General features: G+C 40.6%; 1 protein-coding gene across 1 annotated transcript in view; it reads left to right on the forward strand.

Annotated features, from left to right (window-relative positions):
• Nucleotides 1-17,340, forward strand: part of LOC124282195 (ankyrin repeat domain-containing protein 26-like) — an 895,780-nt gene that overhangs the window by 201,200 nt on the left and 677,240 nt on the right. The window contains exon 14 of the mRNA XM_046718159.1: nt 4,781-4,918. Coding sequence (XP_046574115.1) covers nt 4,781-4,918 — 138 coding nt within the window. The remainder of the gene's footprint in view (nt 1-4,780; nt 4,919-17,340) is intronic.

The raw sequence follows: 17,340 nt of genomic DNA on the forward strand, positions 1-17,340 counted from the left end.
ACTTCTTTGAAGGGGAAAGCTGTCTGTCCTCAAATCCAAATTCATCAAGTTCTTAGCCACATCCTCTTGAGGAAAAGCTTTCATTACAACACTACTGTTAGAGACAACCTTGTGAAGCCTGAGATTTCCATTCTCCTATAGGGATTTCTGTGTTCTCTTTGAGAGATCTACTGTTTCCTCTGGGGTTGGACATGACGTCAAACCGTCGTCTACATAAAATTCATTGTCAATGAAAGTCTTAGTATCGAGGCCAAAAATGTCTTGACCTTGAGTGGCTGCTTTCCTCAGTCCATATGTCGCTATTGATGGCGATGGTTTGTTGCCAAACACGTGAACCCTCATCCTGTATTCGGTGAGCTTTTATGAAGGATCATTATCCTCAAACCGCAAAAAACGTTGGAAATTCCTATGTTCCATTTTGACTTGAAAACAGTGAAACATACTTTGAATGTCTACCATCGCTGCCACTTCCTCTTTCCTGAACCTCAACAACACACCAAGAAGACTGTTCGTGAGATCTAGGCCCTGCTAAAGTCTTGTTGGTCCCTGTCTGGCACTCGGCATTAATGGGTACAACAAGAACTGGTCGGCTCGGAGTCAGTCTAATGTGTCTGAGTGGGGTATTCATGCTTCACTGCGGCATGGTATCTCAGTGGGCTAGCACTATAAAACCAGCTTAAGTCTGGGCTAGTACAAGCAGCCTCACATACACATACACACGCATGCACGTCGTCAAATGAGCGAAATATTTTCAAGCACGACGTAAAACCCAATTTCACCTCACCTCACCCTGCAAAAGTACATTGTTCATGATATACCATCACACACTGCTGAAGAGTCAAAGACTGCTCTTATTTGAACAGGTTTCTTGGGGTGATACACTCTAAAGATTGGTAGATACCAATGTTCCTAACCATCCTCTAATGCATGGTTTGAGTCAAAGATTTTCTTTATAAAGTCTACATAGTGGGCGCGTTTTACAGGATCTTTCTGAAGACTCCTGTCCAGTGAATATGCTCAATTTAAAGCCTGTGGTTTGTTACATGGAAGACGACGTCTCTCTGGCTTGAATGGCAGGGGTGCTGTCCAGAATCCTTCTGGACCCATAGTCATCTCATTGTACATTATCTGTAAGAAATCTATGTCTTCCATTGATTTACCTAGTCTATCATCATCCTTTGTGACCTCAAAGATCGAGCTGATCTCTTCCACATAAAGGTTATTAGGGCATGGATAAAAAAAACAGATCCCTGGTGATCCTGTCCTTGAGATGTATATCTTGTTGACCATCCTATGATTGGGTGGGTGAACCTTCCCGAGGTATGTCTCTCCTATCACGACCCATCCTAAAGCGAGAGCTGTGCATAAGGGGAACCTTTGGGTCCAATCTATGGTGTGCTTCAATGACGTCTCAACCTATTAACAACAATATTTGTGCATCTTTGTCAAGTTGGTGAATCTGGAGATCCAGTAGATGTGGATAACTGAGAACTGGTGTTGGAATTTCTTCCCTCATATCTGGTACCTGAGGACATTCAATGACATGTGGAACATCAAGAGTGTGTGATCTGTCAAAGGATTCAACTACTAATTTGGAAGCTCTTCTACCATAGGCGTCTGAAGTTCCTGTACATGATGAAATTGTGTACTGAATGTCATCGGTGTCAACCTTCAGGAGATCAAATAGTTCTGGCCGCGTGAGTGGGACATTACTCTGGTCATCCAGAATAGCATAAACCTTTACTGATAATTCTGGCTTGTCCTTATGATAGACTCTCACTAAGACTGTCTTAGAGCAAGATTTACCTCCAAAAGTCTTTCCACAGATCTGTGAACACTTGGAGATCACCTGGTCCTTTGGCTGTTTGAAGTGTGCCATAACAACTCCATCAAGTCAGCAGAGTAAGTTAGCCGGGGATCAGAGAATAGCTTAGTCAACTGTAGCATTGCTTCAGGACACAAGACACGATAGTGGAGACGGTTTCGTACTTCATCAGAAAGCAAAACTAATATTATCCAGTTCATTGGTCAAGACTGGCAGCTTCCTCATTCCAGGGCCAAACCTGAAGACAGAATACTGTGTGTGACATGTGGAAGCAAGTGCTACAGAATGACCTCTGAATCTTCAGCTGAAGTTGAATCCTTGTCAACTATGCAAGAAGACGCAGACACGCAGTTGCTGATGCATGCTGAAAATGCATCTTAGGAATCCTACAAAATCAGTTGTCATTTCCTCAGATGACACAGATGTCTCTGTCTTGTCCTTAGCAAAGAGCAGTGACATGGCAACCAATATTTACATCAAAGCTGGTACAAAATATCGCCAAAGATTAATTAATATCAAGAAAGTTGCTGTGGGGTTTGGTCAAAGCATTTGCAAGGCCCTTCCTGGACTACACGCACACACTGTATGTGATACTGTCAGTTCTTTTGGAGGCAGAGGGAATGTCAATGCATTGAAACTTCTTGTCAGCAGCAAGGAATATCAAGATCAAGAGGCTTTCCACCAACTTGGGAATGAGTGGACTGTGCCACCAGGTTTGATCGACTCACTTCAAGCATTCACATGCCACCTGTATGCCTCGGGTTCTTCCATAAGGGATGTCAATCAATTGTGCTGCCACTTATTTGAAGTGAGAAAAGGGGCAACTGAATAAGAACAATTGCCACCCTGCTTTGATTGTCTATGTATGCCCGTCCTGAGAGCAAACTATCAAGCTGCAATATGGAGCAAATGTCTGGAAGCTGAATATCCAACTCCACGGGCAACAGATGGTCATTGATGGGTGGAACAAAATGATCAGATAGAAATTTGTTGGATGACAAGACCTCTTGCTCCAGATGGTGTTCTTGAGTTCATTTCTTGCAAGTACACAACAGTCGACTGCCAAGTTGTCAGTGCCTTACCGATGGACCATGACATGTATCTGCGAATAACTCCTATGATTTGAGAATTTCAACAAAGTTTAAACAAGTAATGTACTCAAATACATTGTAATACATAACTGTAAACCTACCGTAAATAAATTTATTTCATTGATCAAATTCAATGTCACTCAATTATTTCTGTGAGTTAATGTTGACATGTAATACATATGTATATAATCAATGCTTTTGTATTGGAGCGACATTATGATAAGCCTTTGGCTTGTTTGCCAATCCGTTTCATTATTCATGATAATTAAATTTGTTTACGGTATATCAGAAATGACACTGTTAAAGGGGCAATGATCCAGAGCGATTCCTGTTAGGCGCCAACAATCTAATCACAACGTTTAGCTGTCAGGTGGTCCTTGACTCTGAGGGACACGGAGACTGGCAGAATTTCTTCAACCTAAAGAACGAGACAATAAGAACGATGTGTGCCCATCAGATGCTGTTATTTGAAAATATCCCTGGTAGATCTTTTGTCCTGGGATATTCTTACCCCCGGGAAAGTTTGGGATAGTCTAAAGTTTCCTCCCCTAGGCCAGAGTTTTCCCCTGTTTAAACTAGGATATTTTGTTCTGTTTTCTATGAAAAGAGGAAGATTCTGGCCTAGCTTGGATACTTCTTCCCCACCCTTGTTCCTTATATGAAAAGGGAGAAATTCTGGCCTAGCTAGACCACTTCTTCCCCACCAGTGCTCTTATATCAAAAGAGGGAGAACAAGTTATTACAAACATCAAACCAACAGTAGTTTTGACATAAATTTTGGTACACATTTTTGCTAAATACTCCATTCTTGCCTCTGACTTGGGTAAGTGATTTGAATGCATACATGTTTGAATGGCATATATCTCTAAATCCATCATGCTCCTGCTGCCATTCCTATGAAGACACATTGCATTAGGTCTTCATCTGTCCAAATCATGCCACCATAAGATGTAAACATTCAATCGCACATTTGATGGTTTTTTAGGATGCAATATACCGGTACAGAGGTTGCTTGCTCTCTTATCATGCTCTTTATTATTATGAAGATGACCTGTAAATTGTTAATGGAACTTGACATCAACATGAATATCTTATCAATGTGTTCACGTGAATAGCTATGTCTTGTTTTTGTTTCTGACTTTTTCAAGACGAACAAAAAACTTGAAAACAAGGTTGGGGAAGAAATAGCCTAGCTAGGCCAGAATCTCCCCCTTTTGATATAAGAACAAGAGTGGGAAAGGAGTAGCCTTTGATTGAAGGATGGGGAAAGTTTGGCCTAGGCCAAAGTTTCCTCAGGGAAGGTTTGGCCAGGGGGAAAGTTCCGCCTGTTACACCGGGTTCAATTGTGGTTACATTTGTACAATGTTTGAAGCCCATTACCGGTGTCCCCCACGTCTGTTGTAAGCACCACTCGTGGTTACCCCCAAAGTATAGTACTTTGTGCTTACTGTGTTCCCATATGTTGTGCGTATGTACGACCGGCTCGTGCTTCACCAACTTACCAGTGCTACACAAATTTAACAGAGAGAAAAAAAAATCACATAAGAGTAGTTCCTGCCAATGCAGTTTTATTCTTATACGTCAAGAGTGTTCCATGATCATGGTGTCAAATGAGAGAATGCAAGCACACGATACAAATTCGACAATCAGCGGTCAGACACATGCTCAAGTCCATATTTCATATTTACCGCAACATCATACATGCGAGCATTCCAACAACAATTCACAGTGTCAACAATTATGGCGCATTGCATTGCAAAATATAGAGGCGTGGCAAGTTTTTGAGGGCTTTCACCACTGACATGCACTGGAATACACATGGAAAGGTATAAAAAAAATTCCTGTTTCTGTTTGCTCCTCACAGACTGAATTGGTCCCATCTAGCACTGCCCCAGCTGTTCCAAAACAGCCTGTTGTTGCCCATCTGCACAGTCTGTCATCTGATGAAGATGTGAACACAGAGACAATTAGTGAATGGGAGATAGAAAGGAAGAAACAGAAGGTCAGTTGATTGTCACAAAATATAGTTTGCTGCCTTTAATTGAAGGATCTTGGTAAAAGATTATATCATTTCTTTTATAGGATTTCAGGTTACAGGGAACAGGTTACGACGAGCGACTTGTTTCTCATTGCAGGTCTTGTGTCAATTACAATCATGACTTCTTCTCTGAAATTATTTGAGTGATTTAGATAAATTTATATGTTGATGCTGAAAAGAAGACGAAGTCGCCAGTAGTTTGTGTAAGTTTACTGGCATTCACGTTTCAAGTACAGGCATATCCGCAACATTTGCGAGGCAAGGCAAGGCGCACTCACACTGTCAAAACCACGGACAGCACGTGGTTACATAAAAAATTACACACATACAAGAGCAAACAAAATCGGGTGCTTCTGCCGGGTGTATGTAATTGTTGAACTGGCTGAATGTCCTTAATTGAAATTAAAAAATAACATAATTCATTACTTACTGACAGATGCTTTTACTGTAAGGGAATACAGTTTCACTATGACTGCAAGATATTCCTGTTATAGATATTAGAAATAGAAATCTTCCTCAATACATATGGACTAAACTTTGTAGGTGACAGAAAGTGTTTCAGTCACCTTGATCTGAAATGCATGCAGCCGTAATTATAAAGTATGAAAATGCTGTTTGATACACAGTAAACATATTCTCTGAAACCTCTGGCCAAATAAGGCTGAAACTTCATATACTTATTCCAAGCAATATGTTAATTATGTTTTTATCATAAGTGTCTGTTATTTACCACCTGAAAACTTGTTAAGATACATAGATGGGTCATACTATTTTGAAACTCATGTAATTCAAATTGCCAGATATAAAGGTTGAAAAGGATAGCATTTATATGCAGTGACTTTAATAGCAGATGTGGAGACCTTCCAGATTGTGTTGAAGGTACTGACACTCTAACCCCAAGGAGTGTTATTGACAGCAATGTTAACAGCAACAGTTGGCATTTTGTTGACTTTTTAATAAATGTGCATTGTTGTATTGTAAATGGTCATGTAACGAGAATGAATGATTTTATGTATATACTGTAAACGTATTATATATTTCACAGGTTATATTTTCTCGCTTATTGAGCAAATATTTTACCTCGAGAATTTATACACAGTGATGGATTTCATGTCCCGACATGTTCTATTTTGACCAATCGTAGTGACAGATGGTTTGATACAAAACGGATTACCATGAAACGACTCAGAAAGAAATAATACAGCAGTATTTTATTTATTCATTAAGATTTTATTTATATTTATTCCTGCATATCACGAAATGAAATCACAAAGTCTGGAAGTCCAGGTTTATAGACCGATCCAGTCTGTCAATCAAAACTGGCGCATGCGTCAATTTTGGCCAATCAGCAGGCCGGGCGCGCTGTGTGGATTTGTCAGACTTATTTCCGGGGTCAAACGATGCCTCCGAAGCGATGTTCTTCGAACTATGCCATTAACACTCGCTATTTCGATTACATATTGCTGCGATTTTGATGTGTACCTTTACCAAAACCATTACGGTCAACACAAAACAATTGAGGCGGATCAAAGAGCGTGACAGGCCTAACGATCAGTTAAATGTCTGCACCATCGTTCACGAAACCTACGTCTGCCTGCAGATGAGAATTTGCACGAATTTCCACACTTTTGCACATGTGCAAAATCATTACCAATTGATGACAACAAAAAGTAGTTTAAGACTTTGCAAGTGTTATAAACACGGACACTTCTTGTAACTACAAAATTGTTTTTGCTTAACGTTTTTAGTCACTACTGGGCATTAAGTTGGTACGCCATAAAGCTCAAATGAGACAGGCGAGAAAGCCGTGACACAATGTTAACAAATCTGACAGCAATCTGATTTCGGTTAGGGTCGACCGAAATAGCAAATCTTGTTACATGAAAGAACAATGTGGCGGATAGTGTTCCCTTCGCTCTTAGATATTCTTAAATTTGTCACACATTTTAGGATGTTTTAAGTTTCAAAAGCACAATCTGAAGGCCTACTGTACAGTATCTTGTTAACAGAGCAAAATATTCGAGGAGTAATATTTTTTATTCAAACGGAAATATTGTCAGTATCAGCAGTTGCCTATCATGCAATATCCAAGTATAAAAAATAATTCATATGAGTGCCTATAAAACCATGCTTTAAATATTTCAGAATTTTTATAAAGAGATGCATGTGACTTTGAATTGAATTACCTTCCTCCATGTTGATCGAATGAATACGAAAACTATGTAAGAAGAATATAGTGACTTCTGGAGTATTGGATGGAGTGATATAAAGTGTATATCTTAATTACGAGAACATTATTTGAAGTTTTGTTACAACATTAATTATTCACATATATTGGTATGTTTTAGGAGTAATATTACAACTGTCATTTTGATTAATTCACTGGAAATGATAGCAAGGTATGTTTTAAGAATCTTGCGTTTTTCTAGTAAACGTGGAAGGGTAATAAAATAAATAGTAATCTAAAGAATTATAAATAATTATTTAACTGATTGACATATCAGATTCATATGATTTTAAGGTAGAACTAGGCAAACAAACACAATACAATCACTTGGTATTAACCTAGTTTCTTGGTTCCTGCTTTGAGATGTTTTTTAAAATCATATATTTAACCCAGATTTGATGTAATTCTTCTTATAAATCATCATAGTTTTAGGAGGTTACTAATATTTGAAGAATGAGCCAAAGTTAATGTTTATTAGTTTTGGACAAATTGTTGAAGGTTTGTTGATGGTTACTTGGAAAATGAGCTTCATATTAAATTGCACACTGGTTTGCAGGAGGTGAAAGCTTCAGGACATTTTCATGTGTGTTTTCCTAAACCTTTGTTATAACATTTACCAAATTTTGAATCAACTTTACTATAATTTTTATGACACTAGTAAGTATCTCAGAAAAGGAAACAGATCAAAATCAGTGTTATGTCCTCTAGGGATATAGTCTCAGATCTAATAAAACAAAGATTATCATTAATGTCAATTAATGTAATTGTATTGACAAAAAGCTTTGAACATAGGATATATTCTTTGCACCTTATTTACACAAGTATTTAGCAGTTAAACATCTCTGATGAAAAAACAATACATTTGTATTTTGTGTAACATTCTATTTAAATGCTAGTTAATTGTTTGGATAAGATTTTGCATCACAGGTTCCTATTTCTGGAAGATGGGTCAGCTAGTGTACAGGTGCAGACTGTATCCTTGATCTTCTTTGTGTTCTGATGCTGTGACATACCTGTACATAAATGCTGGCAGTTCATGAAGTCCAGTATTGTGGAAGTTTGTATGTAAATTAGGATTCCACAACAAAGTACATATAGATAAATGAAATGGAAAGGCTGAATAAAAAAACGGATTTCCTTATATTCAGTGTCATTTTAGGATGGTGTCAGCTGTTGAATATTTGGTTTTGGGTTTGTCCAGATACATCCATGGAAACATACTGTTTACAAGCCAAATAACCTTTAACAGATTTCCAAATAAGATCAAATAGATTATGCTGTGATTGATTTGTTTACATTAATAATATACAGACAAATAAGGTGCACGGAGTAGTAGACGGGAAATATTTTCTGCTTTTATTTACCATTCGTTTAATTCGTTAAACGATAGAAACACATGTTTTCAGATTATTGATTTAACTAAATTTGAATAACTCCAACTATAGTTGTAAGTAAAGGCGCCATGCGCAGTGTTGACAATCTATTTATAGATACCGAAACGATCTGCAACATGAACATGTGGTTGTGTTCATGGTTATTATAAAATTATGATGGGAATTTAAAAAAAGAAAAAAAAAAAAAATTTCAGTTACCCTTCCCCTGCTAATATCTTTGACGGAGGTGAACTGATTCGGGAGAATATATGCTTCCTACACTCAGCAGCTGGACGATTTTTCATCGGGCATGTTACTCATTTTGACTCGCCATTTGCAATCTGCCAGCTAAAATATATTAAAAATCACATCCGTATAACTTGCCTCTTTAAATATCATTCACAAACGACGGATACCAAAGTACCAGAGGTAGAATTCATCAACAACATTCGCAACCTTGTACGTTTCGCCGGCGGGGATGCCATTGTGATTAGTCAGTGGTTGTCCCCCCTAACGTCAAAAACGAAGTGGGCGGGGCTTATCGGCCGGGACTGGATCGGTCTAATTGGGGTAGGTGCTTTCTTTAACCACATTTGCAATGCCATCGTCAGAATTCGGAACATAAGACTGATGTGTTTTTCATCTCTTTATATAACATACTAGTACCATCACAATATCTCACTTCCTAAGTACTTAATACTTCCGTGAGTAAACGTATTACTGTATATATCGCGCAGGTAGGGATTTCCTGTGAGTAAGCAATACACGCCGTCTGACAGGTTAAGCCACTCTGGTTGTTTTCATTGCTATTAGTGGCGGCCTTTGAGGCAGCTGGCAGTTCCGGCAATTACTGATTGCACGAATAATTGACCATGCGATGTAGTCTAAACTGTCAATTCCTCAAAATTTGCACCGAGCAAAAAAAAGTATGTTCACAGTATCAAGTAGGGGTACTTCAGTTGTGGATTATTGTCCCTTGATCTTTTAGCTTATTTAGATGTAATTCTCCAAATACTTTAATGCAGATCAGGTGTAGTTGGAATAACTGATTCACATGTAATGGGGAAGATCGACCACTCACTTCCGACATAGTTTTATTATCCCCTGCCTGACGCTAAACGCGAGGCCTGGGATATAGTATTAGGCTCCGTCCGTCCGTCCATCCGTACATCTGTACGTACGTACGAATTAGAATATCTAAAGAACCGTTGACTAGATTCTTTTCATATTTGGTACCTACATTCATCACAGTATAAGAAAGGTCCCAGTCAGGTTTGGTGACCTTGACATTCATTTCAAGGTCACAAGGGGACATTAACTTTTTACTCTTGTCAGCGAGCTATCTCAAGAACCGCTGACTGGACTTTCTTCATATTCAACACCAAGCTTCATCTCATAAAGGCGCAGGGACCAGTCAATTTTGGTGACCTTCACTTAATTTTCAAGGTCACTGCAACACTTTGAAGATTTCGGCATGTTAACCTGAATTCACTGGATTTTCTTCATAGACTTTCAAGACTTCCCTTGAATGTTTTTCAATAAGCAGTTTCTTTAGTACCATTTTTGCATATTTCATACACTATGACATTCATGTCAAGGTCAAAGTCAGTCTTGAAAATATTTGTGTGTTTGAACAACTAAAGAGAAGATATCAAGAGAGGTTGGGTCATGCTTTTGTTGACATTTAACTTCATCTTAAACTTTCATTACTTTTTAAGTTTGATTTGATAATTTGCGGCGGGGGATTATGTCACGTTAGTGACAATGCTTGTTCTCTGGAACAGTGTGATCAAGTCGATGATGCAACTAGCCCTCGTGTTAACGCTGATAATGATTGTCAGATATCCAGCATTCAATATGACACAACACATATCCCAGATGATTTCATGTCTTCAAATGATATATCACGAAAGTTGGAAAGTATTACTGAATCCCTGGAAACATCGGAGAAGAAACAGACGGATCTAAACTGTGCTTCTGACGGATTTCTTAGATATGTTGAATGTGAAATGTCTACTAAACTGCCAAATAATCATGTTATCCATGGCAATGTTAATGGACATTGGAAGCGGAAAATTAGAAAACCGTGGTGGAATGACAATCTAACATCGCTATGGTCAGATGTGGTCGAAGCTGTGAGGGATTGGTCAAGGCATCATGGACCCAGGAAGTGGCTGTATAAGGCTCCTATGGTGACTGCGGTAAAACCTGTCTAAACCGGCACCCCACAGGACCGAAATAAAATGCAGGTTTAGACAGGGTGCCAGATTAGACAGTGACGATCAAACTGGACTTAAAGTCGTCTACGTCACTTTGATTGACACATGCACTAGCGTGCCAAGAAGAGTGTATTGGATTAAGGGACCTTGATTGGACTGTTCATACCCATGCCGGCTTAGAGTGTTTGATTCACCATGCAGTCACTACTTCCTGATTATCTAGCGTGCAAGAGGATTAATTAGTGTATTGGATTATGGGTCCTTCATTGGACTGCTCATACCCAGGCTGGTTTAGACAGTGTTAATAACAGTTAAAATTGCTTGTTGGGACCGGAATGTGGTGTCAGAAAACGGAATAGACAGATGCCGGATTATACAATGTTTTAATGATCATAATATCATTGTAAAATGGTGGGACCATAATTTTATGCCGGTTTTGACAGTGTGCCGGATTAGACAGGTGCCGGTGTTGGCAGGTTTCACTATTTATGTACACGGTTTGATAAGTGTGCGATGAAAGCAAAGCGGCTTTTCAATAGGAAAACTATCTAGGACCTGGAGGAACTGTGTGAAATTGACATGTGTGAATAATTATAACGTAAACATTCCCTCTGGATTATGGTAGCCTTTATTCCTGTGGTTCCACAGATACATATAGAAAAGAAAATGAAATTTTAAACACTAAGTCCTACCTATTCCTAGAGGTATGCCTAATAATCTACTGAGTTAACTCCCCTGATCATGACGTCACTCTATTGTTGTTTTAAAACCCTTCATAATATTTCTGTATGGTCCACACTCAAGACGTACAGAAGAGACAGTGAATTTTTTCCTTTAATCATGTCTTCCCTTCTTACTTACAAGCTATTCATCGGTGAGTCAGATCTCGTTCTCTGTTAAATCTAGTCACATTCTATTTAATTCACATTTTGTAAGGTGATTTTTCATATTATTGGACTTATTTTCCCGCCCTTTTTTATGATTGATCGCCATGTTCCAGAGCAATGTCTACAGTGTCAAAATTAATGGCAAATATAGATCCCCACTCCCTTTTGGCCTCATGCTTTTCGTTATTGCCTTGTTCACTCTCTGAACGATGTTATTATGTCAAGAAATGTCTGAGGAAGTGGTTAATTATATGGTACAAACCAAATCCCACTTTATAAAACGGAAAAATTCATCTTCGTGGGAGTGTTCAAGTCTAAGAAGTTAACTCTGGCTCTCCCTTGTCATCAATTTAATCTGAATCAAAATCTAGATCGAGGTCGAAATCAAAACCATCATTAGGCCAACTAGATCTGTCAGCCATTTCGGATTTATTGGCAAAATTTAAATTTGACATTCAGGCATCCATAGCTGTCCCATATACCTGTCAAGACGGCAAATATTAAGCCGCAGTGACTTGGTGGTCAATGCCACAAGCCGGGAGCCAAAGTTGTTTCCTGCGGAAATCAGGGGTGCTATGTCCGGGAGATCCGGTTATCATGCCCTGACGTACGCCAGAGGCCGGTCCCCTCAAGGGGAGAAGCCTAGGGCTTCAGGCTATGGGGATGGTGCCGGCTTAACCGGCACCGGGTCGAGTTTAACTGTGGCTCAGGCTACACACACAACGACCTTTGTCCCCGGGAGCCAGCCATCAGTGGCGGCTCCCAGTCGCTCCCAGCCTGCTAACTTTTCCCACTGTGGGACTGTGCCGCAGGACTTACAGGGGCTTGACACAGTGACCCGTACACGGGATACCCGTGCCGGCTCGTGCCATACAACTGGGTCAGCAGTTATGAACAAATGTTTGCCAGCCCAGCAACCTGAGAGCCATGTGCCAAGAGGATATGGCTACGGACCCGCCAGCATACATTGACACGGAAAACCCGCCCTTGCTACCGTTAGTGGCCTTAGGGACCGGGACGCGTCATCAGGGTATCCATTCCCTCAACCGGAGTTTCCTATGAGGGAAGGGCTTTGGACGGTGCAACCGATGGATATATCTGGAAAAGATTTTACACCGAGTTGGTCGTGTAAAGAGAAATTGGAACATTTACATGGACTTTACCCTAATACCCTACCACCTCCGTTCTAGGACCAGGAGATTGACATCCCCGTGGAGTTAAGGTTATCAGGCTGTTTACCTCAGGATCGGTTGCCCAAGTTATTATTACCTCATTCTTCATCCCTTAAGAAGGCATTGGAGAATTATAATTCAGGTCTCTCAAAGGCCACGAACATGAATAACTTGCCAAAGATAGCTCACAAACAGGTCTATGCAATTCATAACCGTCTTACCCCATCTTATATTCTAATTGGCTTGTCATAGGAGTGCAGGCCCTGCTACCTCCTATTTTCCAATATTATTCTGGGTTTATTAAAAGGGACACTCTCGTATCCATATCAGCTCAGGATGTAGTATTGGCACTCTCCTTCCTGGATATAATTTACCAGTCACTGGTGGATGCTATGGCCAATCAAGTTAATATCCTGGGTCGTCTCACAGCTATTGACAGGATTCAAGTTGAACTCCATGAGGAACCTTCCGGACGCATCCAAGGAATATTTTATTTCAACAGTCATTGGATTCGGACACTACATTTACTGCCAGTGTCAGCAAGCCATTGAAGCACGGGATACTATGACGTCCAGAAGTTTAAATCAGAGACTAGCTTCGGCACTCTTAAACCAGGAACTATTGACTTAGTGTCTTATAGTTTCATATTCCTATACACCTGCGATCACAGACGATTTCAGATTCGCCGTGAACGGACGCAGATTTCAAGTCCAAGTTCTACCGTTTCGGAATTTACCTAGCCCCATGGCTATTCATGAAGGTGCTCGTGCCTGTACTAGAGTTCCTTCATTAACGTCACATAGCATACATGGTTATCTGCACGACTCCTGGTGAGGCAGGTAGTGACACGGATACAGAGGTCTTATCCTGGGTTGCAGATGGCCTGGTGATATTGGCGCTCACTCCAAAACTCGTGAAGGTCCGGGTTAGAATTGGCCTTCAGTAACCCATGCTTGTTGTAATCTTGAGGCGACTAACGGAATCGGGTGATCAGGCTCGCTGACTTGGTTGACACATGTCATTGGTTCCCAATTGCACAGGTCGATGCTCATGCTGTTGATCACTGGATCGTCTGGTGACTTTGACTCCAGTACGATATCATCTACGAAGCCAAAACCTCAAGTACCAGTAAGCTTAAGACGTCCTCCGCACAGGGCTAAAGGTTGACAAAGCCTTCAAAAATCCTAGGCTGGAGGTGTAGAGGATGATAACACTCGTCACCCAGCACAGGAGTTAGGAATATATTTCCGATCTACTAGATTCAACTTGGTATTCTTCTTCAAGATTCTTCCATGCATACGTCTCTACAGCCACATTCGTCATGCTGGCTTATATTATCCACAGTTGGAATGAGTGATTAACATCACTGAACAATATTTTACACTTGGAGCAGCCCTTATTCAAGAGATTTCTGTGAGCGGCGTAATTTATGCTCGCTTTTACTCAACCAACTATTGCACCAGTTTTTTATGGAGACCACCTTGCTACAACACCGGTGACATCACATGCTTGGAAACTGATTGGCCCAAGACAGACAACGCCTTGTTCCGCGAAGATCAAGTACTATCAAGCTTACTGAATATTGTAAACAAACCCGTGGTACGGGGGACTATTGCAGCTACAGCTTAGAAAACAGTTTACAATGCCAACCTGTTATCATCATGAAAATCTACTAGATGTCTGGCCTTGACAGGATAAACAATGTTTATCTTTGAACTTTTTCACCAATTTACACAACAGCCTGTCCACGGGAACCCGTCTAACTAAAAATAGAGTATGCATTGGAAGTGACTGATCAAACGCAGATTGTCTATGAACATAACAGGTAGATTGGTGCATCATCACTGCATATGATGCAGTGATGATGCCTGATGCCTACCTCTAAGGACGAGAAGCGCACACGAAGGAAGAATTGAAGGTTGATGCCTTATGTGCAGTCGCCTTTGAAAGTCCCGGTGAGTTACGTCCCTTTGCTTGTCTGTCGCTACAAATGGAGAGTGTCTCTCTTTTTGGAATTCACTCGGAACCGTGACTATTTACACGTGTAACCAAGCCCATCATTGCATCAACGGGGACTTCGCAGGGCATTTTACCTGGACAATGAAATTCAGGCAAATCATCAAGCAGATCAACTCGGTTTTTAGCTACAGTTTACGATCGGATTACTGACACAGTAAACCAGTTGAAGTCAGAATTAGAGCCGTTTCAAAATCATGCAGTTCCTTGGCATCGGATTCATCACAACGGAGTACTGCATTATTGTACCAGAAATCTGGTAGGCAAGCATCCAGGCGAGTCTACCAGACGCCATCAGCACTCCACGACTTATATGAGTGTGGCAATGGATCCTGAGTCGTATCTATTCTAGGGAACAGATAAATTGAATATTTATGGCAGAACTTATTTACAGGAATCAGCCAACAAACTACAGCTCTTTCCAGACGTTTCTCTCCAAGGATGTGGAGCACACTTCCACAAGGAGGTTGCCTCAGGAACTTTGACTTTGCTACAGCATCCAGAGTATCCGAATTACATGCTATAGGCTTTAAATCCATTACCTTTTCGGAGGGCTATAAACAGATGACGTGTAAGACAGTGCCAGAGTTTGCCGCTGAGAACCAATCTTCTGATCATGGTCCTGTGGGACACAGGATTTACATGATTCCTCAGCTCCCTACCTCCACCTCTAGATCTGACGAGATTACTATGCCTTATCCAGGCGTTGCGTTGGTATATACAGTGTACATCTACCTTTAGATGTAATCGTCACCAGATTTTCATCTCATGTAAACCAATGTCGACTCAGTGATCTCAAAGAACACTATCTCCTCCTGGATAAAACAAAACATCTCTTATGCTTATTGAGATCATGATCAGGATTATATCAACCTGACATTTTTGCCTTATGAAATTAGAGCTTTGGCTTCATCTTTGGCTGCCTGGTTGTCACTCTCTCTGGAACAAGTAGTTGCCAGTGGAAATCACTCTTATCAACTTCTATCTCAGAAACATTGCTTCTTCCATTGAGGGCCTCCATTCACTGGGACCTTTAGTGGCAGCGCAGCACCTCTCTTCCGCGATTGCCCCTGAAAGAAAAAAAAGGGGGTGGGGGTGGTGTTTGTAGTAATATATTAATGACAGTACAAGATTGGATCAGAGTACAAGTTGGAACCACTGACCTGGAGATTTGACTGTTCAGATGGGGATGGAGCTGTAGAGGAAGGACTACAGAGTGCTATATATGCCATGGTAAGGGACTTATAATTCATTACGACCTGCCAACCGAACACATTAAGGGTAAGGGAAGCTTCTAACTTCCTCCACTATTGGTTGACGAAGTCCAAGTTTGATATTATGTTCAGCCTAGCTGGTATTGTAGAGACAAGTGGTGTTTTCATCAACTATGAGACTCTGAAATACACAATGCCATTTAGAAAGTGGTCAAATGTAACATATGTTATATTTGGGATTACACTTTCTCAGTAAAGTACAGATTCTAGTACTTATTTTTTTGGGGTGTGTGTGTGTGCGTGTGTGTGTTGGTGTGTGTGTGTTGGTGTGTTGGTATTGAGTCCCATCCGGGATTCGACCCCCACACCCTCAGAGTCCGGCACAAAATCGCCAGCACACAAAGTCAGACGCCTAGACCGCTCAGCCACCGCGGCTTCCACTAAAATGGAAGTCGGACAACTGGTAGTCTAGACTGCGGACTTTGTGTAACCCTCTGATAAGTGTTAATTGGCACGGCTCCCACGGCTGAAAGCTATGAAATACACAATGCCATTTTAGAAGTGGTCAAATGTAACATGTTATATCAGTATATATTTTCTCAGTAAAGTACAGATTCTAGTACTTTTTTTTTTATGTTAAACTATGATACTCGAATAGATACCGGAAGTGACGTCATAGGTAATGGAAGTGACGTCCCATGACCGGAAGTGACATTATAGGTACCCGGAGTGACGTCACATGACCGAGAGTGACATCATATAGACCGGCTGCCTGACGCTCGGCATTATTGGGTACAACAAGGACTGGTCGGCTCGGAGTCAGTATAATGTGTCTGAGTGGAATATTCATGCTTCACTGCAGCATGGTATCACAGTGGGCTAGCACTATAAAACCAGCTTAAGTCTGGGCTAGTGCAAGCAGCCTCACATACACATACACACGCATGCACGTCGTCATATGAGCGAAATATTCTCGAAGCACGACGTTAAACCCAATTTCACCTCACCTCATATTGACCGGAAGTGACACCATAAGACCAGAAATGACACGCGTAATGTCATCATGACCGGAAGTGACATAAAAAAACGGAAGTGACATCATAGGGACCGGATATGATATCATAAGCTGGAAATTTCGTCATAAGACCGGAAATTATGAGACCGGATGTGATGTCATAAGGATAGACTAAATCAGACTGATGTTAGATCGCCAACCATATAAGGATAAGGAAGTTAGAAAGTAATTGTTAGTAAACTTACCTCTGGATTATGGGATCT

Source organism: Haliotis rubra, unplaced genomic scaffold (genome assembly GCF_003918875.1).
Source record: "Haliotis rubra isolate DU_JTF1 unplaced genomic scaffold, ASM391887v1 Scf295, whole genome shotgun sequence".
NCBI lineage: Eukaryota > Metazoa > Mollusca > Gastropoda > Lepetellida > Haliotidae > Haliotis > Haliotis rubra.